Source organism: Leucopleurus acutus (genome assembly GCF_964270905.1).
Source record: "Leucopleurus acutus genome assembly, chromosome: 11".
Classification (NCBI taxonomy): domain Eukaryota; kingdom Metazoa; phylum Chordata; class Mammalia; order Artiodactyla; family Delphinidae; genus Leucopleurus; species Leucopleurus acutus.
This window is the reverse complement of record NC_139152.1, coordinates 62,499,865-62,521,438: the sequence shown is the minus strand read 5'-3', so window position 1 is coordinate 62,521,438 and position 21,574 is coordinate 62,499,865. Positions and strand designations below refer to the sequence as shown.

Here is a 21,574-nt window from a genome sequence, read left to right as displayed (position 1 = left end):
ACCCAGCCCCAAATGTCTACAGTGTGGAGTTTGAGAAGCTCTGCACTAGAGGAGGCTATTGCATTTGTGGCCTGAGGGAAAGCCTTGGTCACTGTCTTTCTTGAGTGTTCCACTTTCCCAAACATCAACTCTCAGGGATCCTCACTTCTGGCACAGAGGTCATCAGTCGGCCTAGAATGTGAACAAGATAAAGATGGCATTGTTTGTTTTTCTTTTCATCTAAAACAATAAATCAGCCTGTAGTTCAGGTATTAGGTCCCCTCGGTTGTCACTGCTGTCCCTGGGCTTTTCTGATACCGACAAATGTAATCCCAAGGCCCTTTGGCGCCCGGGTTTCTGGGTGGGTTTCTCCGCACCCCCTGCACCCCTTCGGCAGCGTGTGCAGCCGTGCCCCCCGATGGTGGGAAAGGCAAAACACTTGAGTAATGAGGCTTTTTTGGTAACGTCATTTATTTAATCTAGATGAGAAATTTTGCTCTTTAAGAACAGGAATGTTGCGGATTCCCAGAAGCTGGAAATCGGGCCAGCGGATACTTGTCCACTGGGGAAGCTAATCACGTTGAGTTTACTTATAAAGGGTAAGGCAAGGGACGGTGTGGTGGAAACTCCCGATCTGGCCGGTTTTCTACTGCTGGAAACTCGACCTTGGACTGTTCCCTCCTAAAGGAGAATTGGCAACCGCGGTCGGAAGGGCACGTAGCAGGGCGGCGAGGGCTGTTTCCCGACGGGACAGTCCCGCCGTCCGGCCTCTCTGCAGGGCGAGGAAGCCTCCTTTCCCGACTCCGGTTAACCACTTCTAGAAACTGCGGGCTCCCGTTGCGAGCGAGAGGAGTAAAGTCGGCGGGAGCGGTCCCGCTACGTGGGAAGATGCTGGCCGCGCGGGAAGCAGCAGGAAGAGGCGGGATTCTGCCTTTGTCTCTCTGTCTTTACCCCGGCGCCCGGCCGCGAGCAGCTCCCCCCTCCCGCCCTCCGAGCCGGTCCGGGAATCGGCCAGGCGCGGCGCGGCGCGGCGCGGCGCAGCGCGGCGCCGCGAGGCGAGGCGGGGCGGAGCGCGGAGGAGTGGGGGCGGGGCACCCACTGGCCACGCCCACAGGGGGCTTGAAAAGGTACCGGCGCTCCCTGCGTCCTGGCTCCCGGACTCCCGCCGCGCTCTCTCCGACTGCTTCTCGCTAGTTCTGCCCGCGGTGCGTGGTCCTGCTTGCGACTCGAGTGAGTAGGGAGGTGCGGGCGTCTCCGCCGACCCCGGGGGTGGGGGTTCCCTCAGCCTCCTGGGATGCGGAGGCCGCCCTGCCGGCGCCCCGTCTCATATCCTCCGATGTCCCCATCTTGGTCCCCATTTGGTCCCCCTAGCCATCCTCCTCACCCCTGCGCCCCGATCTCCACACACCTGCCCCGTTCCCCGTGGCCGCCTCAGCCCTGCTCTCGGATCCCGGGTCCGCTGCGCAGAGAAATAATCGTGCGCGACCTCCATCCCGGTTTCTCTGGGAGAGAGAGGTGGGATCGAGAGTTTCGCGGGGCTGCTAATCCGCCTTTTAGTAGCCTAGGGCCCCCTCCTCCAGTGGCGCGTTCTCTCTTCGCAAAGGGGAGGGCGGGATCCGAGTCTCGGGGTCTCCTGTGCCCCGAGTGTGCTGCACGCCGAGGGAGACCTTCCCAGCTGGTTCGGAGCCCTGGGGGTGCTGAGGGGGCTCCCCCAGCCTGTCGAGCCCGAAATCCTTCCCCTGCTGCGGTACAGAGCTCCTGGTATCCCCATTGTTTGGTGGTCTCTGCCCACCGAACGCTGAACCTTAAATGTTGAAGGCACAGCAGTGAAACGTCATATTGATCACTCCCAGCTTTTTCCGGAACTTTCTACCATTCAGGTGCAAACCGGGAAAGCAAGAATGCTTGGTTGTAAATTCTGCAACAGGTCCTGCAAATCACGTCCTCGGTTCCAAAGCTCCACGTAGGCAGTCCCCGGGGGGGGGGGGGGGCAGGGTGGGTTTTCTGAGTCGGGAGACACCCACGTCTGGTCTGCCCTGCCCGCCCCCCAACCCAGCCAGGACGTTTGTAGAACGGTATTTCTTTAAATGGTTACCCCAAATGTTCAACCTGTTTTATTTGCAGTCTGCAGACCAGACTTTTTCCTTTTCCTTTTATAAATACTTTTTATTTGGGGTAGTTTTTTTTTTTAACTCGGCAGTAAAAATGGTCTCTTTAGTTCTTAACTTTTCTAGTTAACCTGTTTTAAAACTCTACTTATAAAAAATGCCAAGAATTCAAATAGGACAGCCACAGAGTTGGCTATAATTTGACTCAAATTTTCAGGAAAGATGGGCAATGGATTCCTAAAGGGTGAGTTGCACATACGTTAAAAACTGCATACCAAACGAGAACAAATTTTATTAAGTCTTTTGTGGTCTCCCTCCACAGTCTCCTTGGTCATTGCCCTCTGAAGTTGACTGCCACTTATACTTTACCAATATTTCTCAAGGTTCTTTTTACCCTGGATTCGTTTCCTTTGCTCTTTCAGAGTGAAGTTAGGTAGACACGGGGGTCTGTATCCCATGAGTCTTTGAAATTCACAGTGCTTGGCTTGGGTGTCTTAAACACACCGTTGGACCAGAGCCAATGCTGGTTAATTGAATGAATGAATGAAGGAATGAGTAAGATTGCAATTGTAGAGAACAAAGATTTAATTGGACTCAAGCAATAGAAATATTAGCAGATTTGATCTACAGTTTCTATCATGAGTTTTTTTAATGGATTCCTCCAAATGTATTCACGAATATTGATTGATACTGGTATATGCCAAATACTGGGCTGAAAGCAGTACTCATTGGAGGTCTGTCCTGATGAAATTGCCAACTCACTTGGATTTTGAGGAAACTGTATTTTATACTAAAATAGCAAGAATGTTGGCACAGATTAGAGGGGGCAGTAATAAATGAGCTTTAGAAGCCTGGGTCCAGCCTTGACGCCGCCACTAAATGTGGACATATGGGCCTCTAATTTTTCTTCTCTGTCAAAAATCAGGTAAATCAGATGAGCGGGGGAGAGCAAGCCCACAGCGGGAGAGCAGGCATAGCATGGTGAGAAGGACAGGACTGACCAGTTGGGCCCAAATTCACATCCCAGCTTCAGCAGCCACTGGTTTGATGACCTTAGGCAAGTTATTTTACTCTCTGGTCTCAGTTACTTCATCTTGTAAAATGGGTGTAATAGCACATACCTTGCAGGGGTTCTCGGAAGGCATGCTCTTCCTTGTATAAAACCCAGCCCAGTTTGGGAGAGGTTCCTTGTAATTAGACTCTGTTCTGCACTTTGTTGAATATAGGGGGAAAGGGCTATCAGTGAAAGCCTCTTCCAGAAGATTGCTGACTCTGAACAGTATTGCCTAGGCCTTGCCTGGAGGCCAGCTTTCTTCCCTTTGCAGATATTCACAGGTTTCCTCAACTGTATCATTTCCTGGGCTGGTATTTGCGTGGCATCCCTTGTGTTCTATTGGGTGGGGTTCCCTACACTTGGGGTCTTGATTACCTAGGATGGTAATACCTAACTTTTTTGTGTCATGGAACTTTTTGGCAGTATGGTGAAGCCTCTGGACCCCTTCTCAAACTGTTTTTAGGGCATAAAATAAAGTACATGGTACCAAGTTCAGCGATCCCCAGAATTTCAAGGAATCTGTGGACCCCAGGTTAAAAACCCTGACTGACTTACGGGAGTTTTCTCAAACTGGATTGTGGAGGAGCCAGGCACAAATTCTGATTATAAAAATTGTACATTTTAGTGTAAGTCTTAGAGGAAGAAGCAAAAGAAGTATATTGTGAGTCATTTGCAAAGGCTATCAGGTTCCTTGCTTTTTTGTTTGTACCAACAGTACTACTAATTGTCCTTGACTAATAAGAGGACACATACCATTTAATACATTAAATGTACCATTTAATACATTTAATACATGACTTCCCAGTTAGGTTTCATGGTGGCTTCTCCTCCAGAAGAGGAAAGCGAAGACAGAATCAAATCTGCATACCTCCCACAGCAGGACAGAAAACACCCAATTTAAAAGAACCTGTGCTAGAGCCACATCAGTCACTACTGTATTTGTGTTGCTAGCAGTGTTTTAGTTTTAGTGAAACATCAGTCAAATAAACTCAGCATAGTCTATTTGAATTTCTCTGGTATTTTTAAGTTGAATTGGTAATTGTGTTTTGGTTTTACAGTTATGAGCCACTTAATAATCTATACCTCAGCTTTCCCACCCATGCAGCGAGGATAATGCCTACCTCAGCTGTTATGAGGATTAAGTTCATATAAGTAGACCACTTAACATAGGTATAGTCAGCTTTACGTAAGTATTTCTAATTACTGTTATTTATCATGTGGCAGGCATTATTCGAAGTGCTTTACATGTATTGTTCAATCTCAAAACTGCCTTACGATATAAATAAGCAGTATCTCCGTTTTTAAAATGAGAAAACGAACAGATCAGATAACAGCCTAAGATCTTTTGGCAAATAAACAGTAGTCTTGGCATATAAGTCTCAGTCTGACTCCATGTAAAAATCACACAAACATTAAATTGTTTGAATAATTGAATAGCTCGTAGTTTGCACAGATTGTGGCTATCTGGGGCTGGCAGGTGGAGGTCAGAGTGCCCGAGCTGAGAGCGCAGTTGTGTTCTAACGTGTGATTTGACAGCCTCCAAATCTGGGTCAAGGTGTCCTCCGAGTTGAAGACATGAGTGGCAACAGGATACAGAATTACTAATGAATGGTGAGGGTGAGGTACACAAAGGACAGCTTATTAGATAGAAGGGAGGCTTCCCTCAGTAGGAGGATGGACTTCGGTTGGCAGAGAGGAGTGGTAGAGAGTACTTTTTGGTTGAAAGTAGCAGTTTGGGTACGCGATTAGCACATAGAGGACACTTGCTAACTGCTAGGTGGGTGGATGAAGACTGGCCAGAGAGGAAGGTATTCCTGCGTGTAAGTTGATAGCTCAAGGATTGATCACGCTCAGGTGGTTTGAATGTTCTCGACCCTTCAATCAGATATGGGAGTTTGGGGGACAGCTTGTGGCTCTGGAGTCAGACATGAGTGGTTGAGCCTAGATCTGCATCTTTGGAGGTCAGTGACCTGAGCAAGTCACTTAACCACGGAACGTTTGGTAACCATTAATCCGGCCCGCTAGCGCTCCTGAAGGAAAAGGAAACCAATATTTGTGGAGCACAGGCTTCTGCCAGGTACTTTACGAATGTTATCTCGTTAACCAACCATCCTACGGCAGAGCGCTCATCCATTTCCAAGTTACAGCTGAAGACGTGGAGGCTCAGATGTTAAGGAACTTGGCCAAGATCACAGAGCTGGTAACTGACTTGCAAGCTTACATCTGTCTCATTCAGAGTTCCACACTCTTTCTCTTATCCCTGGAATGTCTTAGAGGTGGCGCGTGCACTGCAGTTTCTATGGCAGACATTATTAACCCCAATGATCTTTAATGTGGAACCTTGACTGGTCTCCAGAATCTTTTCCAACATAGTTCCAGGAATCCACTATCAATCAATCAATAAGATGAAACTGTTTTGGCATCCCTCCATCAACAGACCATACAGACTTCCCAAAGCCCCTTCTACACGCTTCTGTGATTTGGGTTACTTTGCTGTTATTTGTTTACATACTTCTACCACCAAAGTAGAACTCCCTGAGAAACAGGCACCCTTCCTTTACCCTTTTATCCTCAGCTCCCAACCCAGGATATGGCTTATAAGATGTTGAATTAATAGATTTATAGGAGAGCTTCATAAACAGTACAGCATTACAGTGTTTATTAGCTGCCCCTACCCTGGAAGAATTACTTGAGATTCAGAAATGAAGTCGGGAGTTAGCTGGATGAGGGTGGGAGGGAGGGAGGTAAGTCAGTTTTCCTGATGTAGAGGGATTAGGGACATAATGAAGGAATGGATGGACTGAGATGGGTAGGAGAAGATAAGTATTGATAACGAAGACTGAACATTGCTAAATACTGATGATAAAGGCGGCCAATAATTGAATGCCAACTGTAAGCATTTTCTCATCTCATTTTCTTAACAGCTCTGAAAGAAAGGTTCTGCTACCCTTATTTTGCATGTGAGGGAAATGAGACTGTGTGGACTCCAAAATCCATCTTCTTAGTTCATCCTGAGGCCGAGCTCTCTTGAAGACCAGCTTGAGGATTTACCTTTGGTAGAAGAAGCCAAATGGAACTTGGAGCCCATCACTAAGACACAGAGAGTCCTATCCTTGGCTCAGTGGTATTCACTCAGATAAGGGAAGTAGACTAAGCAGGTAGTTTGGGTTGCAGAAGAAAACCTTTCTAGAATGGGCATTGAGTGCAGCTTAATTTCCAATTAATTACAGCTCTCAAACTCTGGCCTCTTTAAAAATCATTGTAATTGGGGACAGTTACATATTCTTTAACAAGTGACCCCCTCTGGAATGTGGCTCAAGATGAAACTGGTTTATAGTAGATTCTCTCCTTTTGGGAAGTTATAGCATAATAACAAAGATTCTGTATAATAACAAAGCCCTGCATGTAGTCATAAGATGTCAAATCTTCTGGAAGCATTTAGAATCTGGGTTTATAGACGGATTCACTCGGCATCAGACCAGTTAATTTAAATTACAAGCGGCGGCACATAGGCTCAAAATTCATGGGTTTGAGTCATTCAGATTCTAAAATAAGGCAGGCAGTCAGCGCAGCACAGGTGGGGAGAATGATCCCTGTGGTCACTGGTTATCTAGAGAATGACCTAACTTTACCGCAAGGTGACTCAGATGTAGACTACAGTAATTTTCTTCTTGGGCTAAGCCTTACTGATTCTGGGTGGTGTCTTAGACTGGGGAGAAGCCGCAAAGAGAAACTGCACATAGGTGTTTGGATGTAAACCAAGCTTTTTAATCCAACACAGTGGATAAATCCTAGTGCTGGAGCTCTTTCAGGCAATGAGCACCAAAGAACAAGACAAAAAAACTGAATTGGCCCATGTTTGGCCTCTTTTGCGAGGTGTATGTAACGTGGGGTTTTATTTCTCCTCTTACCATTTTGTAAATTAATGCATAGGATCGGGGAAAGGCATGCAGCCCAGATTGCTCAGTGCAAATCCAGTTTGCTGTGATTAATGTCAGCTGTTGTGGAGTAGTGCAGCCAAGGGCTTGTAGGAAAAATGAAGCTTTGGGTTTTTGTGTGTATGTTTTTTTTTTTTTAATATATGCATAGCAATGCTAGGAGTGACAGAAATGGAAGATGGTCCCATTTCCCTCTGCCAAATTCAGCAGACACGCATAGGGGTTCACCCTAAAAGTGTAAATTTGAACTTCATTTCTTAGTCCCCGCAAGTGCAACTGTTGTTATACTTGCAGTGCATTGTAATGTTCCAGAGAAAGGTTTATGAGTGACTAATCAGGTAACTTTTTCCTTTACTGTTTGTTGCTCTGAGCTGTGTTTTATAGATGCTAGTCAGTGGGTTTCCTATAGGAGTACTGATAGCAGGATGGACCGCATGAGAGGCCCCTCCCATCCTCAAGCCACCAGTTATTGGATGTCTGCCAAGGCATTTATTTACTGTGTTTTATCTTCACAATATCTCTGTGAGGTAGGGAGAGCTACCTTTCCCCCCTTTTTTGCAGAAAGAAAATTAAGCCCAACATTGCACAACCATTATAATAGTGAAGTTAACCCAGGTCTGTCTAAATCAGTGTCTTCCTCCATCTCTCCTTTCCTTCCTTCCTTCCCTCCTTCTTTCCTTCCATTACGAAATATTTCAGACATACAAGATAGAGAATAACATAAGGAACACCCAACTATCCACTATCCTGCTTAAAAAATAAAACGTAAATCCATCTGGAGCTTTCTGAGGATGCTCGACTACACCATTAGCCTGGCCCACAGAGAGGGTTATTCAGAAATCCTTAGGAAAGCCTTTAAACTGAGTGGAACTTTTAAAAAGGTAATGACTTGGAAATTTTACTGAGAATCCAAGAATGTGACAGAGAAGTAGGACAGTGCTACCTTTGTCTTTATAAGCATAAGATCAAATTGGGAAGAGTAAAGACAAGTTGAAAAAGGAAGGATTCCTTAAAATAATAGAAATGAAATATTTTGACATATGCCAAGCACTCTGGTTGATGGTGTGGGAGAAGATAGAGCTGTGGTCCCCACCCTCAAAGGAAGGAAGCTCTTAAAATGGTAAGCTGAAAAGGTATTGGATAGGTGTTTCCCGAAAAGATGACCTATTCACATTTGGCTGGCGTGGCAAGTACAGTAAGAATCAGACTTGACTTTACAAGGGGTGAATTCAACCCTGAATTACACAAGGAAAGGGAAGATATTCTTCCTTTTTTAAAAGTCCAAGTTGCTCTATCGTAGAGAGAGAGTAACACAGAGTGATGAGTTAGTTTTTATATATTTTTAAATGTTATTTAGAGACAACCGAGGATAGTGTTTGTCTTGATGGAAAGTCTGGCTCCTTATTGGTGATTGCTCCAAAGTAATTATGATACGGGTTGGTGGTACGATGACCCTTTCTAACATGATGAGAAATGCCTTGATGATAAAAGTATTTTAAAAGCCAGCTGGGCTGTTGATGGTTGGGATCTGATTTTAAGTCACTGTGACGTCATTACCTGCAAGTCTGGGTTTGGTGTTTGGTTTCCTCAGAAATCATGGGATACTTCCAGCAGATGTCTGTTGTATCTGTGAGCATTCCAGAACACGGGTAGCTTTGGAGCCATGGGGCAAAGTCAATATCATTAACTGCCCTCCAAACTCAAGCCAGTGCAGGCGCTGAAGCCAAGTTTTGTGTCAGGTTCTATAGCCGGGCTCAAGTTTCACTGTGGATTTAAACAATGGAGCACCAGTCTCCAGGGACAGGAATAAGAGATTTATGCAACTACCAAAGAAAAGCTTGCAAATATATTCCATTGTTGCTGGATATCGATCCTATATGGATGCCTTCACAGGAGCCTGGTAACATTTGTGGACCCTAGAAATGACTCTGTTCCTGTCTGAACAAGGGAAACAGGCTTTTTGCAAGTTGAGGCCAACAACATAGGGATAACTAGTCGTATCAGTCAGGTCTTTTTGTGTGTCGTTCCTGTTTGTTTCTAGGACCAGGGGCTCTATCTCCCAAGGCTTAAAAAGGGGAATTTATTGGCTCATATAATTGAGGAGCACAGGATACAACAAGGCGCGGCTAAAGACTATCTAAACTAGTCTCTGTTTTCCTTTATGCTGGCTTCCTTCTTAGGTTCTTTTCTTCCAGACAGCTGCTAACAACTCCACTCTTGCACTGGCACAGTTCTAAACCCAAGGCCGGGTTCAACTTCCATTGAACTGGCTTGGGGTCCTGTGCCCATTCCTAAACCAGTCGCCATGGCAGGAGGGGGAGTGCAGTCATCTGACTGCAGTGAGGCATCGCATGTCCAGCCCTGGAATTGAGGGTAGAGTCACACCCTCTAAACTAGTGCTTCTCCAACTCTCTGTGGTAAAGGACCATTCTTTTTATTTTAATTTCCAAATACACACGGATTATCTGACTGTCCCCTGTCCAACAGGATGAGCCCACTGATCATGCTCTTGATTGTTGTGGCATAAAATCGTAGAAAACTTTCTAAACGCTTTATCTGAATGTTGTCTTGAATTGGTAGCCAGCACAGTGGACTGTCACCAGGAGACCACATTTTAATAAGTACTTCTCTAAACCACGTGTGCCAAGAAAGAGGTGGTGGCTGCCCTTGAGAAAATCTGGGGGAAGTATTAGCAGAAGAGGGGCCAGAGAAGGCTGTGCCCCAGAAGGGTGCCCGACACAGTGGTTAATTCTGTAAATCTTTCTTGTGCAAAGGCCTCATCTCAGTGTTTAGGGAGCCATTGTGTTCTGGACTGTCAAAATGGTGTAGGATGGGCAAGTGGGATAGGAATTTTCTCCACCCTCCTTTTTACCTTAAGGACTGAAGATTCTTCAGCCTTTTGCTTAGCAGCTGTCCTTGTCCCTTTTTTTTTTCTAGCCAGACTTGAGTTAGTAAGGATATCTCAGCCTTCTTAGCTAGCTGTTTACTAGAGAGGCAGCAGCTCATCCAAGGAGACGCAACAGACAAGGGCTGCCAATGGCACTCAGCAAAGGGAAGTCTGGAAATGATAGTGGGGATGAAAGGAATTCTTCTACTGTGTTTTTAGATACCACTCAGGGCAGGTCTGACATAACACGCTGTCTCTGCAGGACAACTTTCTGTACTGGCAAAGGCACTTGAGCACACTGTCCATTCAGAACTAGGCGTTTTAAACTGGGTCCAGGTAGACCAGTTCATTGCGAAGGAGGTTAGAACACGTTGCCCTACATCACAGCAAGATAGCCAAGGATTTAAACTTCCAGTTCTACCCCCAGGCCACATTGCTCAGAGGTTATTCGGACACAGTCAACAAACAATTCATTTTGCCAGGAAGGCAACTTGGTAGCCTATTCTGTGTGGACGGACAGGCCCACCAGAGAGGGAAAACCAACTGTCGGCTGGACTTCAGGACACTGGGATTAGTGAAGCACAGAAACTTAAATGATAGCCATCTGGATGGGTGTTCGTTGTGGTTACTCCCAGGCTCCAGCCATGCAGTTGTGCTAGTCAGAGAAACAAGTGTTTATGCCATAATCTCTCATAACTTGAGCAGAAAATATACAGCTTAATCTTGCTGGGCCGCCCAGCACTTCCCTCCTCCCTAGAAGTGTGTCATAGCTCGTGTATGTTCTATGGTTAAGAATTTGGTGATGTTACAATGAATGAAACATGTAAAAACCTCCACCCAAGTGTAAGTTCTTCAGCTGGGCCTTAAACCAGTTCATTTCGACTGGAGGCTGGGCGTGGGCAGCGTCTGCCTTCCCACTCCTTACGCGCTTTCTCAACTCCCGGGGATGCTGGCGGCAGTTTGTTCTGTGCCTGGCGACCTGCACTGTTGTACTAAACGCAGGTCCTTTGTCCTGTAGGAGAAAAAAACCTGTGCACGACAAGCCCGTTTCCTAGTGAGGGCTGTGATTTGGGAGGTGAGACGAGGTTACTTTGGAGGAACGCAGGTCCTTTACAGATGTGGCCAGGGCAGGTTATAAAGAAACCACCGCTGTCTGCTGTCCCCTGGTGTAAAGAGCCCTGCAGGGGGCGTGTGAGACGTCTCGTACAGTAGGGGTCCGTTCTAACAATTCTGTCTTCCTGCAGGATGCCCGTCTGGGGAGGTGGCAACAAGTGCGGGGCCTGTGGGAGGACTGTGTACCACGCAGAGGAGGTGCAGTGCGATGGCCGGAGCTTCCACCGCTGCTGCTTCCTGTGCAGTGAGTCTCCCCCCGCGCTCGCGCGGACACAACTCGTGTGTCAGAAGCTTCAGTTCACCGATTTCAGGAAGAAACTGTGGTTTTGTTAACAAGGATGATTTTAGCAGCCCCGTGGTTTCTGCCTGTCTGTCCCCATGGACAGTGCAAGCGCTCAGCCTCACAGCAAGGACAGCAGGGGCGACCCAGACCCTTGGCCTCTGGGTCCCCGTAGCGCTTCGCCTCCACTTGGCACCCCCTGTACTTTATCTGTTGTCACGTCTGTCTCCCCCGCTTCACCGAGACCTCGGGGCTGTTTATAGTCTGGCACCCAGCACAGTTCCTGGCACATCCCAGGGGCTTGGCTCCGATTCCTGAACGAACGGCTCACTCCCCATCCGCCCCAGCTTTCTCATTCTGGCAGCGCTCCTTCTCTTTGAAACCTAACTGGCTGGTTTCTCGCCACACTGTTAGGTGAAATTCACATGTCTAGAAGTTCAAATTCTGTCTTCTCTGGTAGTGAATATTCAGAGTTATTTCTTGTTATTGATGTCCTAAATTTGAGGGAAAGGAACGTAGGAATGAAAATCCCACAGAAGCAGGTGGGGAATTACTGTTGTTTATAGAGAGAGAATTACCGGAGTGGCTGGTACAGACAGGAGGCAGACCACGAACCAGCACGTGGGCGTCTGCTCCAACGATGGTCAGTACCTGATAATGAGAGAAAGGGAACAGGAGAGAAGCCCCCTCTCCCCGGCAGATTCCTTCTCAGGACAACCAAGTCTTCAGTCTTAAAACAGGAGAGTAGCCGCTTCAGGAAGCTCAACATTAATCAGCTTCTGATTCAAATGACAAAATTTTCTTGAATGAAGGATTTGTTACGTGAGGAACCCACCCGTCTGTGCAGCTCTCCGCTATATCTAGAGTACTGTGCAGTGAAAATTACTGTTAGAAACTGCCTATGTTAAAAAGAAGTCTGGTTACACTAAGGAATAATCTTCAGAAAGAGTTTCCCTCACAAATTTTAGTTGTCCTTCTCCTTCTAGGCACCAGCATTTAAGGTGTCTGGACCTTTTTATACAGCAACTGCTTTGCAGACGACCAGAAACAAGACAACAGAGAGTTGCAGTTACGAAGAATACAAATACAACATATGAATGTTTGCTATGTACGCCTCCATAATAGCTAGCATTTCTCAGATTTGGTTTAACCATTTCTTCTCTTAGAAGTTAATTTTTTTTAAAGGAATCCATATTTTTCAGCAGCTTTGTAACCAAGAGAGTATGTGAACAAAGAGGAAATGTAAATACTTGAGAAACTGTTCTCAGTTTCCTCTAGGTTAAGCCAGGATGTCTACACCGTAATCAAGTCAGTGTTTATTAAATGTCAAGGTCTTTACTGGTCATCTTTATTACTCCTTCCTAATATGTGCCTCTGCTGACTAAAGCCTTTTAAGGAAATAATTCAGAGTAGTTTGCAGACCTTAGGAGAATTTTACTGCAGAGAATACAGACGAGGCCTAGGGGGAAAGGGGTGGTTCTCTAGTCAAAATCTCATTACATTTAAACTTGCTCCGGTTAATAAATATGTGTTTAAAACCAGTTTTTCTATTTAATCTGTCTGTTAAGGGTGTTTGTTCTTCAGCAGTGTACGATTTTAGGTTAACTTTAAGCAGATATATTTCAGTACTTGAACCTCAACAGCAAGGTTCAAAGTAGATGATGTCATTTCTGTTCTACCAGAGAAGACTTCAGTCTAAGATAATAAAAACTTCATCATTTAACTCTACTCTGAAGCAGCCAGCTAGTCGCCTTTCCCTGCCCTTCTTTCTGTCCTTCCTCTTTTTGTTTCTCCCTCTCTTTTAAATAAGGGGCAGGGGGAATCCCCTTTTCTACTGCACTAATCTTGGGTTTCCTGCTGCCCGATTGTGCTTCCAGTGAGCTCTCTCACAAGTCTTTTTTTTCTCAAGCTTAATTGAAGTCTTAGAAAGTGAAATAATGTCTGGATAAAACATGATGACATTTGGCAGTTTTATGAAGTGGGATACGTGGAAATGTGGTAAGAAATCCATCAAGAAAGAATGTGCTCTCCTTTGGGACTGAAGGGAAAACAAATGCAGACTTTAAACCACTTGACGATTTTCAGACATACTTATCACTGCTGGAGAAGCCGGTGGCGAGATGAAAGAAGACTGCTTTTTCCCTTCTGGACTAGTGATGAAGACTAGAATTCTGGATTTAAAACCGTTTTTATCCCTGGGGGTGCTTTTGGGGGAGGAGGGGCTGCAGAGGCAGCTTGCCCAAGGCGCTCCTACCCTTTTGTTCTTTAATACTTGGATGAAGGGGATGAAAAAGATTGAGCGTTGAAGGTTGGGAGCAAGGGTCTTGGGCGCAAAGTGCTAGTTTTGTTCCTTTTGTTCGTGTAATTATAGACATCTTGGAAACTTCTCTCCCTCTTGTCTGGGGGGCAGATCTACTAAAAAGTTTGAGGCTTCAGGATGTTAAAATTCTAACGTATTTCTGAAATGACCATCGTATCCATGGAGGAACGCAAATCGTCCTCACAGGTAGCGAGCCGTCCAGGTGCTCTCCAGTGGCTTTTGGGAACCAGAGAATAAACTAGGAATGTGAGAGAGCCTGTGCCTTTACCTTTTCTAGGCCCTGTGTCAGCCCCACCATTGTTCTAAGGAAAAAGGCAATCTTTGGCATATTTTTAAAGTCTAACTTTTTCCCCCTCAGTGGTTTGCAGGAAAAATTTAGATAGTACAACAGTGGCAATTCACGATGACGAGATCTACTGCAAATCCTGCTATGGAAAGAAGTATGGGCCGAAAGGCTACGGGTACGGCCAGGGCGCGGGCACACTCAACATGGACCGGGGCGAGAGGCTGGGCATCAAGCCCGAGAGGTGAGTCAAGACCACGTGACCTTCAGGAAGGCATGGTGGCAATTCATGTTGCTTGGTGAACGGGAATCTGGGAGTTTCCAGATTTTTAGCTTGAAAGAATCAAAGACAATGACTCAGATTTTCTAGTATAAACTAATGACCCTTCTTTAAGCTTGAAATAATGGACAGTTTGGGACCTGGCAAAGTTCTTATTGATTATTCCAGTGATTTCCAGCCCCGATTTTTGGCATTATGAGGTGTGTATCAAGGAGTTGTGATGTTCTCAAAAGCAAGTGGTTTAAATTTACTTCCATTTCACAGCACTTCAAAGACCAGACATCATGAAATCAAATGATGGAGAAATGTAGTATCGGAATCATGAGATGCATTTCTCATGTGCAATTAAGCAGTCAATGAAAATTCCTCAGTCAGCCCTTCCATGTAAGAATGTTTCCTCACCAAGAAATTACTTTTCTCTAGCTTACAATTCTTACTTAAAAATGGAAATTATTTCCTGTATTTGATTCTATGAGGTTAGTGTTACTAAATTTTAAAGGTTTCGGTACCAAAGTGCAGTGCTAAATCTGCCAAACTTCACTTAGTAATTCATGTTGAGACATAATTTCTTCATGTGGAATTTAATTCCTGTTCTTGACTAATTCCCTCATTTGAACTTCACATTTTCCACATCCATTTTATATTGAAGAGGCCAAAACTGTGTAATACTCCAATAAGATGGCCTTTCCTTGGACAAGGCCATTAATTGTGCCCTTATTGTAGACTGGACACCATGCAATGATGTATGGTAACTCATGTAATCCTCACAACCCTATAAGGTAGGGTTTCCTATCTTAATCAAGAACAAAGTGAGACAGTGAGAATTAAGTGATTTGCCTAAAGTCACACTGCTAGTTAATTGTAGAGCCTGGAACTTAACCCAGTGTAACTCCAAAGCTTATGATCTTAAGCACAGTGCATTATGGTATGCCTGAAATAACGTCTGCTGAACATTTATGTTCATTCTATATAATCCTCACAGTAACTCTGAGTTGAGTTACTTTGTCCCTACCTTATAGATAGGACACTAAGACTCAGCTCACACAGGTAAGTGGCAGAGCCAGGATTTGAACTTTTGTCCTTTTGGCCCGCATACTTGTGCGCTGTCCTGCATCGAGGCCCACCTCTCTGTTCTCCTGTTTCTTCCACACTCACTTTCTGAGCTGTGGTGCCTTGCTAGGCATCGGTTGTATGAGGGCTGACGCATTCATTGCTGCATGCCATCACTTGCAGGACCCCAGCTTACCTCTGACTTTGTTAAAGTTCATTGTTCTTGTTCTGCTCTCCCTTTCCAACTTGTTAAAATCTATTCTTGTTTCCCAAGATTTTATTTCAAACACATAAACCTGTACACATTCCCCCCAAACAAAACTCATCCATGACCCCAAAAGTAAGTCAGCAATTGTGGCCATGGGTTAAAGTCACAAAGACCAATGGCCCCTCCTCTTTATCTACTACTGCTTCTCCATATTCTCCAATAATTAGCCAACCTTCTTTGCTGGCCTGTGTTGATCTGTGTCCTTGCCTCTTCCCCTTCTTAGCCTGGCCACATGTTACTCATCCTGCAGGACCAGGTGTAGGGATTTCCTTTTCCAGAAGCCCCTCTTAATGACAACTCTGGGAGTACCTGCAGTCTGGACTGCCCTTATGGCACGTGGTCATTGTGAAAGTTATGGGGACCAAACAGCTTCAGGGGGATCTCTTGAAGAGGCACCACTGAGTGGGCAGAAACATCTTCATTGAGGCAGACCTGCATTTTTTAGTTCAGGCTCACCAATTTACTAATTCTCTAGCCCTTCAGCAAGTTATTTAAATGTAAGCCCCTATTTCCTCATCTGTCATATGAGGTAGCAATTAACCATGGCTTTGCTGGAAGGGAGGTGGGAGATAATCCACATAAAGTTCTTCTTAATATGATTGGCAGATTTGGAAATTTTTCTTGGAAAACTCCTAACTGCAAGTGTTGGATATCATTGTAAATAGCTTTTAAAGATCACTTTTAAAAGTAAGTACAGGTGTCCCTTGGTATCCATGGGGGACTGGTTCCAGGACACCCCACGGATATAAAATCTGAGCATGCAAGTGCTATGTAAATAGTTGCTGGCGTGTGGCAAATGCAGGTTTTGCTCTTTGGAACTTTCCAGAATTTTTTTCTCGAATATTTTTGATCCGAGGTCGGGTGAATCTGTGGATGCACAACTTGTGGATAAAGACGGCTGACTATATATACAGTGGGTTGTGGAGATTTTTTAAAAAATATGCCCATATTAGGGATAATGGAAAATTCGGTCCTGTGAATTAGTACTGGGAGTTGGTATTTGTTGCTTAGAATAAAATTTCCAGTGGACACATAAAACATGATTCAAGAAATGCTGTATATTAAACAACTTAGGTAGAAGTGTAGAAAACCATTAAATGACTAAAAAATGGATATAGTGGAGATGAAGATATTAAAGATACATGTAAAGTCTGAAAAACTGTTTTATGAAAAGGCAGTATTCCTAAATTAACACTTTATTTTAAATATGTATGTAACCTATTTAATAAAATATAACTAGGATAAAATTGTTTTCCTAGTAGGAAAAATTGACACTTAGCTACCCTTTGCAGAGTGCTAACTCTTGTTGTCACATCTTATCTGCTCAACCTACTTGTAAGGCTTTAGGAAAGCCTTTAAATCTTTTCAGAGCCCAGAATGGTGTTCTGCATGGTAGGTACATCTACATACTGAATGGAAAAAAATTACAGAAAGTGAGAGGAAAACAAGGTTTACCTAGTGACCTTTAAATACTGACAAAAACAGTACATTATACAGAGAAAAAGTAAAGATAAACAGATCACAGAGTAATAGGCAAACTTTCTAAAATATTTTCCCATAAAAAATGTAATTTATTCATACTTTCCCCTAATATATTGGGGAATTAAGTAATCTGTAAAACATACTTAATTTTCCTAGTTACTGCCTAAGTCAGCTGACCTATGTGCAGACCTTAACTGCTTAAGTTACTACTGATTTTTTCTATCTTCTGTGAAGTAAAAAGCTAGCTGTGATTCCAGTGGTAATATGAATAATAATAATAATGATATGAATGTGGGGTGAAAATATGTGCTATGGTAGGTTTTCATAAAACACAGCATAATTGTTTAGTGGAGAGGTTAGCACTGGGGATTCAATGAATTCTGATGAGTTTAGATTCAGAGGGACAGACATTTAAGTTTGGAGCCTTGTCTGTCTTTTTGTAACAATAATGAGCCCATAAATAGGTTAAAATAGTAACTGGCCAGCCCCTGAGATTTATTTCTTCCTCCTCCTTTCCCCTGTACTGGCCTGTGGAGGCCTCCAGCCAAGGGACAGTATAGCAATTAAGTCCCAGAGTGCCATTGTGTCTGCCTTGTAAGGCTTATAAGGGCCCTTTGGAAAATCTTGCCTAATTCCTTTTCTCCCCTTTCCACAAGTGTTCAACCTCACAGGCCTACGACAAATCCAAACACTTCTAAATTTGCTCAGAAATACGGAGGTGCTGAGAAGTGTTCCAGATGTGGGGATTCTGTGTACGCTGCCGAGAAGATCATTGGAGCTGGAAAGGTAAAGTGCCGTCTTGAGCTAAGAGCAGCGGATGACTACTCTCCACTACCTTTCTCCCACAGGCCCGTCTGCAGCCCACTCAGGTGCTCTGCCTTATAAATAAATGCTTTAATTAAACTTTTTCTTAATCGAATTTCCATCTGAATCATTAATTTTTTGAAGTGATGCCGTTATTTGACAAATCACATGTGTTTAAAAGAACCTTGTTTTCATAGGGGGCGCTCCTGAAGGTGTTAACTGACAAGGGCAGACTTAACAAACCTGGATTCTGCAGGTTCTTCAGTGTAGTGAAAGGGAAAAAAACCCCCAAAAAAGCAGTGACTTAGAGCACCTGATGCTAATTTGGTTTGAAGAAGTTGCTTAACCACTTCACCTCTTTGAGCTGCAGTGTTCTCAACCGTAAAGGAGGCGGTCTTCAAAGGAGCACACAGGGCTTGCGGCGAGGTTTCAGACAGCTCTTAGGGAAACGGCCCTTCCGTGGCACAGCTCCCGGTCCAGTCAGTGTCTTCTGTGGATGAAGTCTGAACTCAGCCCTTTTGCAGGCAACCAAGAATGTAGAGGGTGCAGTTTTCAGCCTTCTGGTTGGGGCTGACCCACAGTAGTCAGGACCCTGTTTTGGGTTGATCTTCCTGAGCCACTGTGCCACAGCATCTAAACTTACTCATTCCTCTCTTCCAGCCCTGGCACAAAAACTGCTTCCGATGTGCCAAGTGTGGGAAGAGTCTTGAGTCAACGACTCTGACTGAGAAAGAAGGTGAAATCTATTGTAAAGGTAAAATTAACTTCAGTTATTGGTGTCCATATGGGTATCTCACACTGGCTGTTAGTGAAGGAAATGTCACTAGCAGGGGAAAAAAAAAAAAAGGACAAAAAGCACTCTGAAAATGGGGAAAAGCTGGGATAGTGCCACTGGGTATCTGAAAATAAAAGATCTAGAGATGCTTACAGATGACAGAAAAACCACAGGACATTTTTGATGATACAGTAAGTTAAGTTCCTGGTCATTTAAAACTCCCCTACAAATAAAAACAAACAATAGTCTTCTTTCAGCTTAATGTTTTAAGCAAAGCATATGAATATATGAAGGTCACAGACAAATATATAACTTGTCTGGCCCGATTTGCATACTTGTAACTCAGCTGGGACCACGAGCTGAACACTAGGGAACCAGAAGACTCGGACTCACCTTCGCAGCTTTAACGTAGTTACTACATGGCACACTTTACACCTTAAATAAGTTGAACTCTTCTTGGCATAGCCAACAGCTTTTTCAATTTACGGATGTCTGTTGATACATCAGTCTTAAGCAATGCTAGCAAAGCTTAATGGACTTGCACTAACTCTTCCCTTTTCTTTTGTAGGATGCTATGCGAAAAACTTTGGGCCCAAGGGATTTGGCTATGGCCAAGGGGCAGGAGCCCTTGTGCATGCTCAGTAGAGGCGCAAACCCAGAACCCAGATCACACACTGAGAAACTCCACATAATCTAGGCACAGATAATCTAACACTAAACTGCTGTGAAATTCTACCAGTACTTAAGTACTGTATGTTGCCCTGTACTTGGCTAGGCCAGCTGACTAGTAGGAAGAGAGCACTATATCTTTTCGCTTTATTCATCAGCATTTCAAGAACCATTTCTTTTACGTTTTAAATAAAACTTCAGCTTAATTTAGTGTTCAGTGTCTTTCAATTAACCTTTTGGAGGAGTGCTGTGATGTCGGTTAGTGGTAAATCATCTGGGTCCCCACCTTCATTTTTATTGGTTAAAGAGAGTCCACCCCATTAAGCGGTTGACTCACCAGGTTAATGTTTGCATTACAGCTGTTGCAAAAGGTGGCTCTCTCTAAGCTGGCAAGTGTGCCTCCAGAGTGAGGGTTGCTAGGCAACAGGCCCCGCCATTCCGGCTCTTCAGAGCTGGCAATTAATTCAGCAGTGCAGAACTCCTGCCTGCCTGCCCCACTCTAGCTCAGTAGTTGCTCTTCTCTTGCTGGGAGCAGTTTCCTAAAGCATGGCTCCTGGACAACCTGCACTAGTCACCTGGGATTATTACAAAGCAGATTCCTAGGCCCCAAAGAAGCAGAATCTCTAGGGGTGGAGCCATCGAAGCCTTCCTAACAAGCTTCTCAGAAAGGTACGCTGACCCAGGGTAGGCACACTGTTAAAACACTTAAAAATTCTTTTGATTTATCTCGATCTAAAGATCATTACAAACAGCTACCTACAGACAACTACAGAATCTGAGGCTCAGTGTGACTTTTTAAAGACTCCCCACTCTCATCTGATAGTGAATTACTAATCCTAGAAACTGGGTTGAGGATTTGTGTTTTTCTCACAAATCTCAATTCTGCAAAATTAGCAAATGCTGCCTTGTCCTGGCATATTCAGCTGGCTCAGGGAGAAAAGGAATATCAGACTATATAAGGTATATTTTCATTATTTCTCCAGAAACTTTTAGTTCATTACCAGACTCAATCCAACCCTTTATTTTTCAGTGGCAGGGTGTGATATTAGTCTGTAATGTGTATTTGTAAAGTTGAACCAGCCTAATCTGTGAATACATCTTAATCTTATATGACCTCAAAAGAAAAAAAAAAAAAAAAAAGCAGAAACGTGGTAGGAAAAGGTCAGTTGAGGGTGTACCAGGTGAAAGAATTCATGGTTATTTATATCATAGCCTTGAATACTTCACATGTTCCATAAGGCAAGTTTCACCGTGGGAGAGGGGAGGGTCTTTTTGGTAAGCAGGCTGGGGAAGTTAACAATAAAGGGACTGGGCTGAACTGAAGAAGATTTACGGAGTAACTTCTGATTTTTTTCTGTGGTTGTTTTAAACACATGCACAAATTATTTGACATTCCAACAAAAGATGGAGTCTAATTCCCCTTTCTCTGAATAAGGGTCAACCTTAGTGACTCATTTTTAACTAACAGAGTATAATGGACCAGGCTAGGTTAGAAAAGACAACACAGCTCTTGCCTGCCTCTTTCTCTTGAGATGCTTACTCTTGGAACTCAGCCACCATGTTTTGAGGAAGCCCAGACTACATGGGGAGGCCACATGTAAGTATTAGAGCCATAACCTCAGCTAAGATCTTCCCCATCAGCCAGTATCAACTAACAGACATGTGAGTGAGTAAGCTTTCAGGCTATTCCAGTCCCCAGTTTTTGAACCATCCCAGCTGACACCCAGTGGAGTAAAGTGAGTTATGTTGAGTCCTAAATTGCAAATCTGTGAACAAAAATGCCTTTTTAACCACTAAATTTTTCAGTGCTGTAGATAAGCAGAATGTTGTAACTGTTCCCACACAGAGCCAACATTTCCCATCCAACTATGTTTCCCAAATTGTACTGGAGATGCTAATAGATATCTGATAGGAAAATACTCTACATGAAGTTGCCAGGTACCTGGTAATTTGAAATTTCTGCCTGATAAAGTTTAGACCCCCCCTTTCAGAATTAAATTTATTCTTAAATTGGGAGCCATGACAAAACAGCTACTCCAAAACTATAAAATTAGCTTCCAGTGGTTCTAGGAGTGGAAAAGGGAATTTGGCTTTGGGCAGGCTCTGTTCTTGGAGGAATCACTTTCATCATTTGGAGGTAAGTCAATAGAGTAGCCCCAAAGTAATCCAAATGTGATATTAAAGTGCTGCATGCTGCATTTGTTTTAAAAATGACCCACTTGGGATATTTTCAGCCCCTTGTGGTGGTTTGGTATATTTAGGGAGGACTGCTGGCAACTCTAGT

At 44.2% G+C, this 21,574-nt stretch overlaps 1 protein-coding gene across 1 annotated transcript; it reads left to right on the top strand.

Moving 5' to 3' along the window:
* Positions 1 to 1,134: 1,134 nt before the first annotated feature.
* On the top strand, positions 1,135 to 20,514 carry CSRP2 (cysteine and glycine rich protein 2). Its single transcript, XM_082851130.1, has 6 exons — positions 1,135 to 1,209; positions 11,211 to 11,323; positions 14,038 to 14,206; positions 17,699 to 17,828; positions 18,507 to 18,600; positions 19,190 to 20,514. The coding sequence occupies exons 2-6, from the start codon at positions 11,212 to 11,214 to the stop codon at positions 19,264 to 19,266; spliced, it is 582 nt and encodes a 193-aa protein (XP_082707256.1). The 5' UTR covers positions 1,135 to 1,209; position 11,211; the 3' UTR covers positions 19,267 to 20,514.
* The last annotated feature ends 1,060 nt before the right edge of the window (positions 20,515 to 21,574 follow it).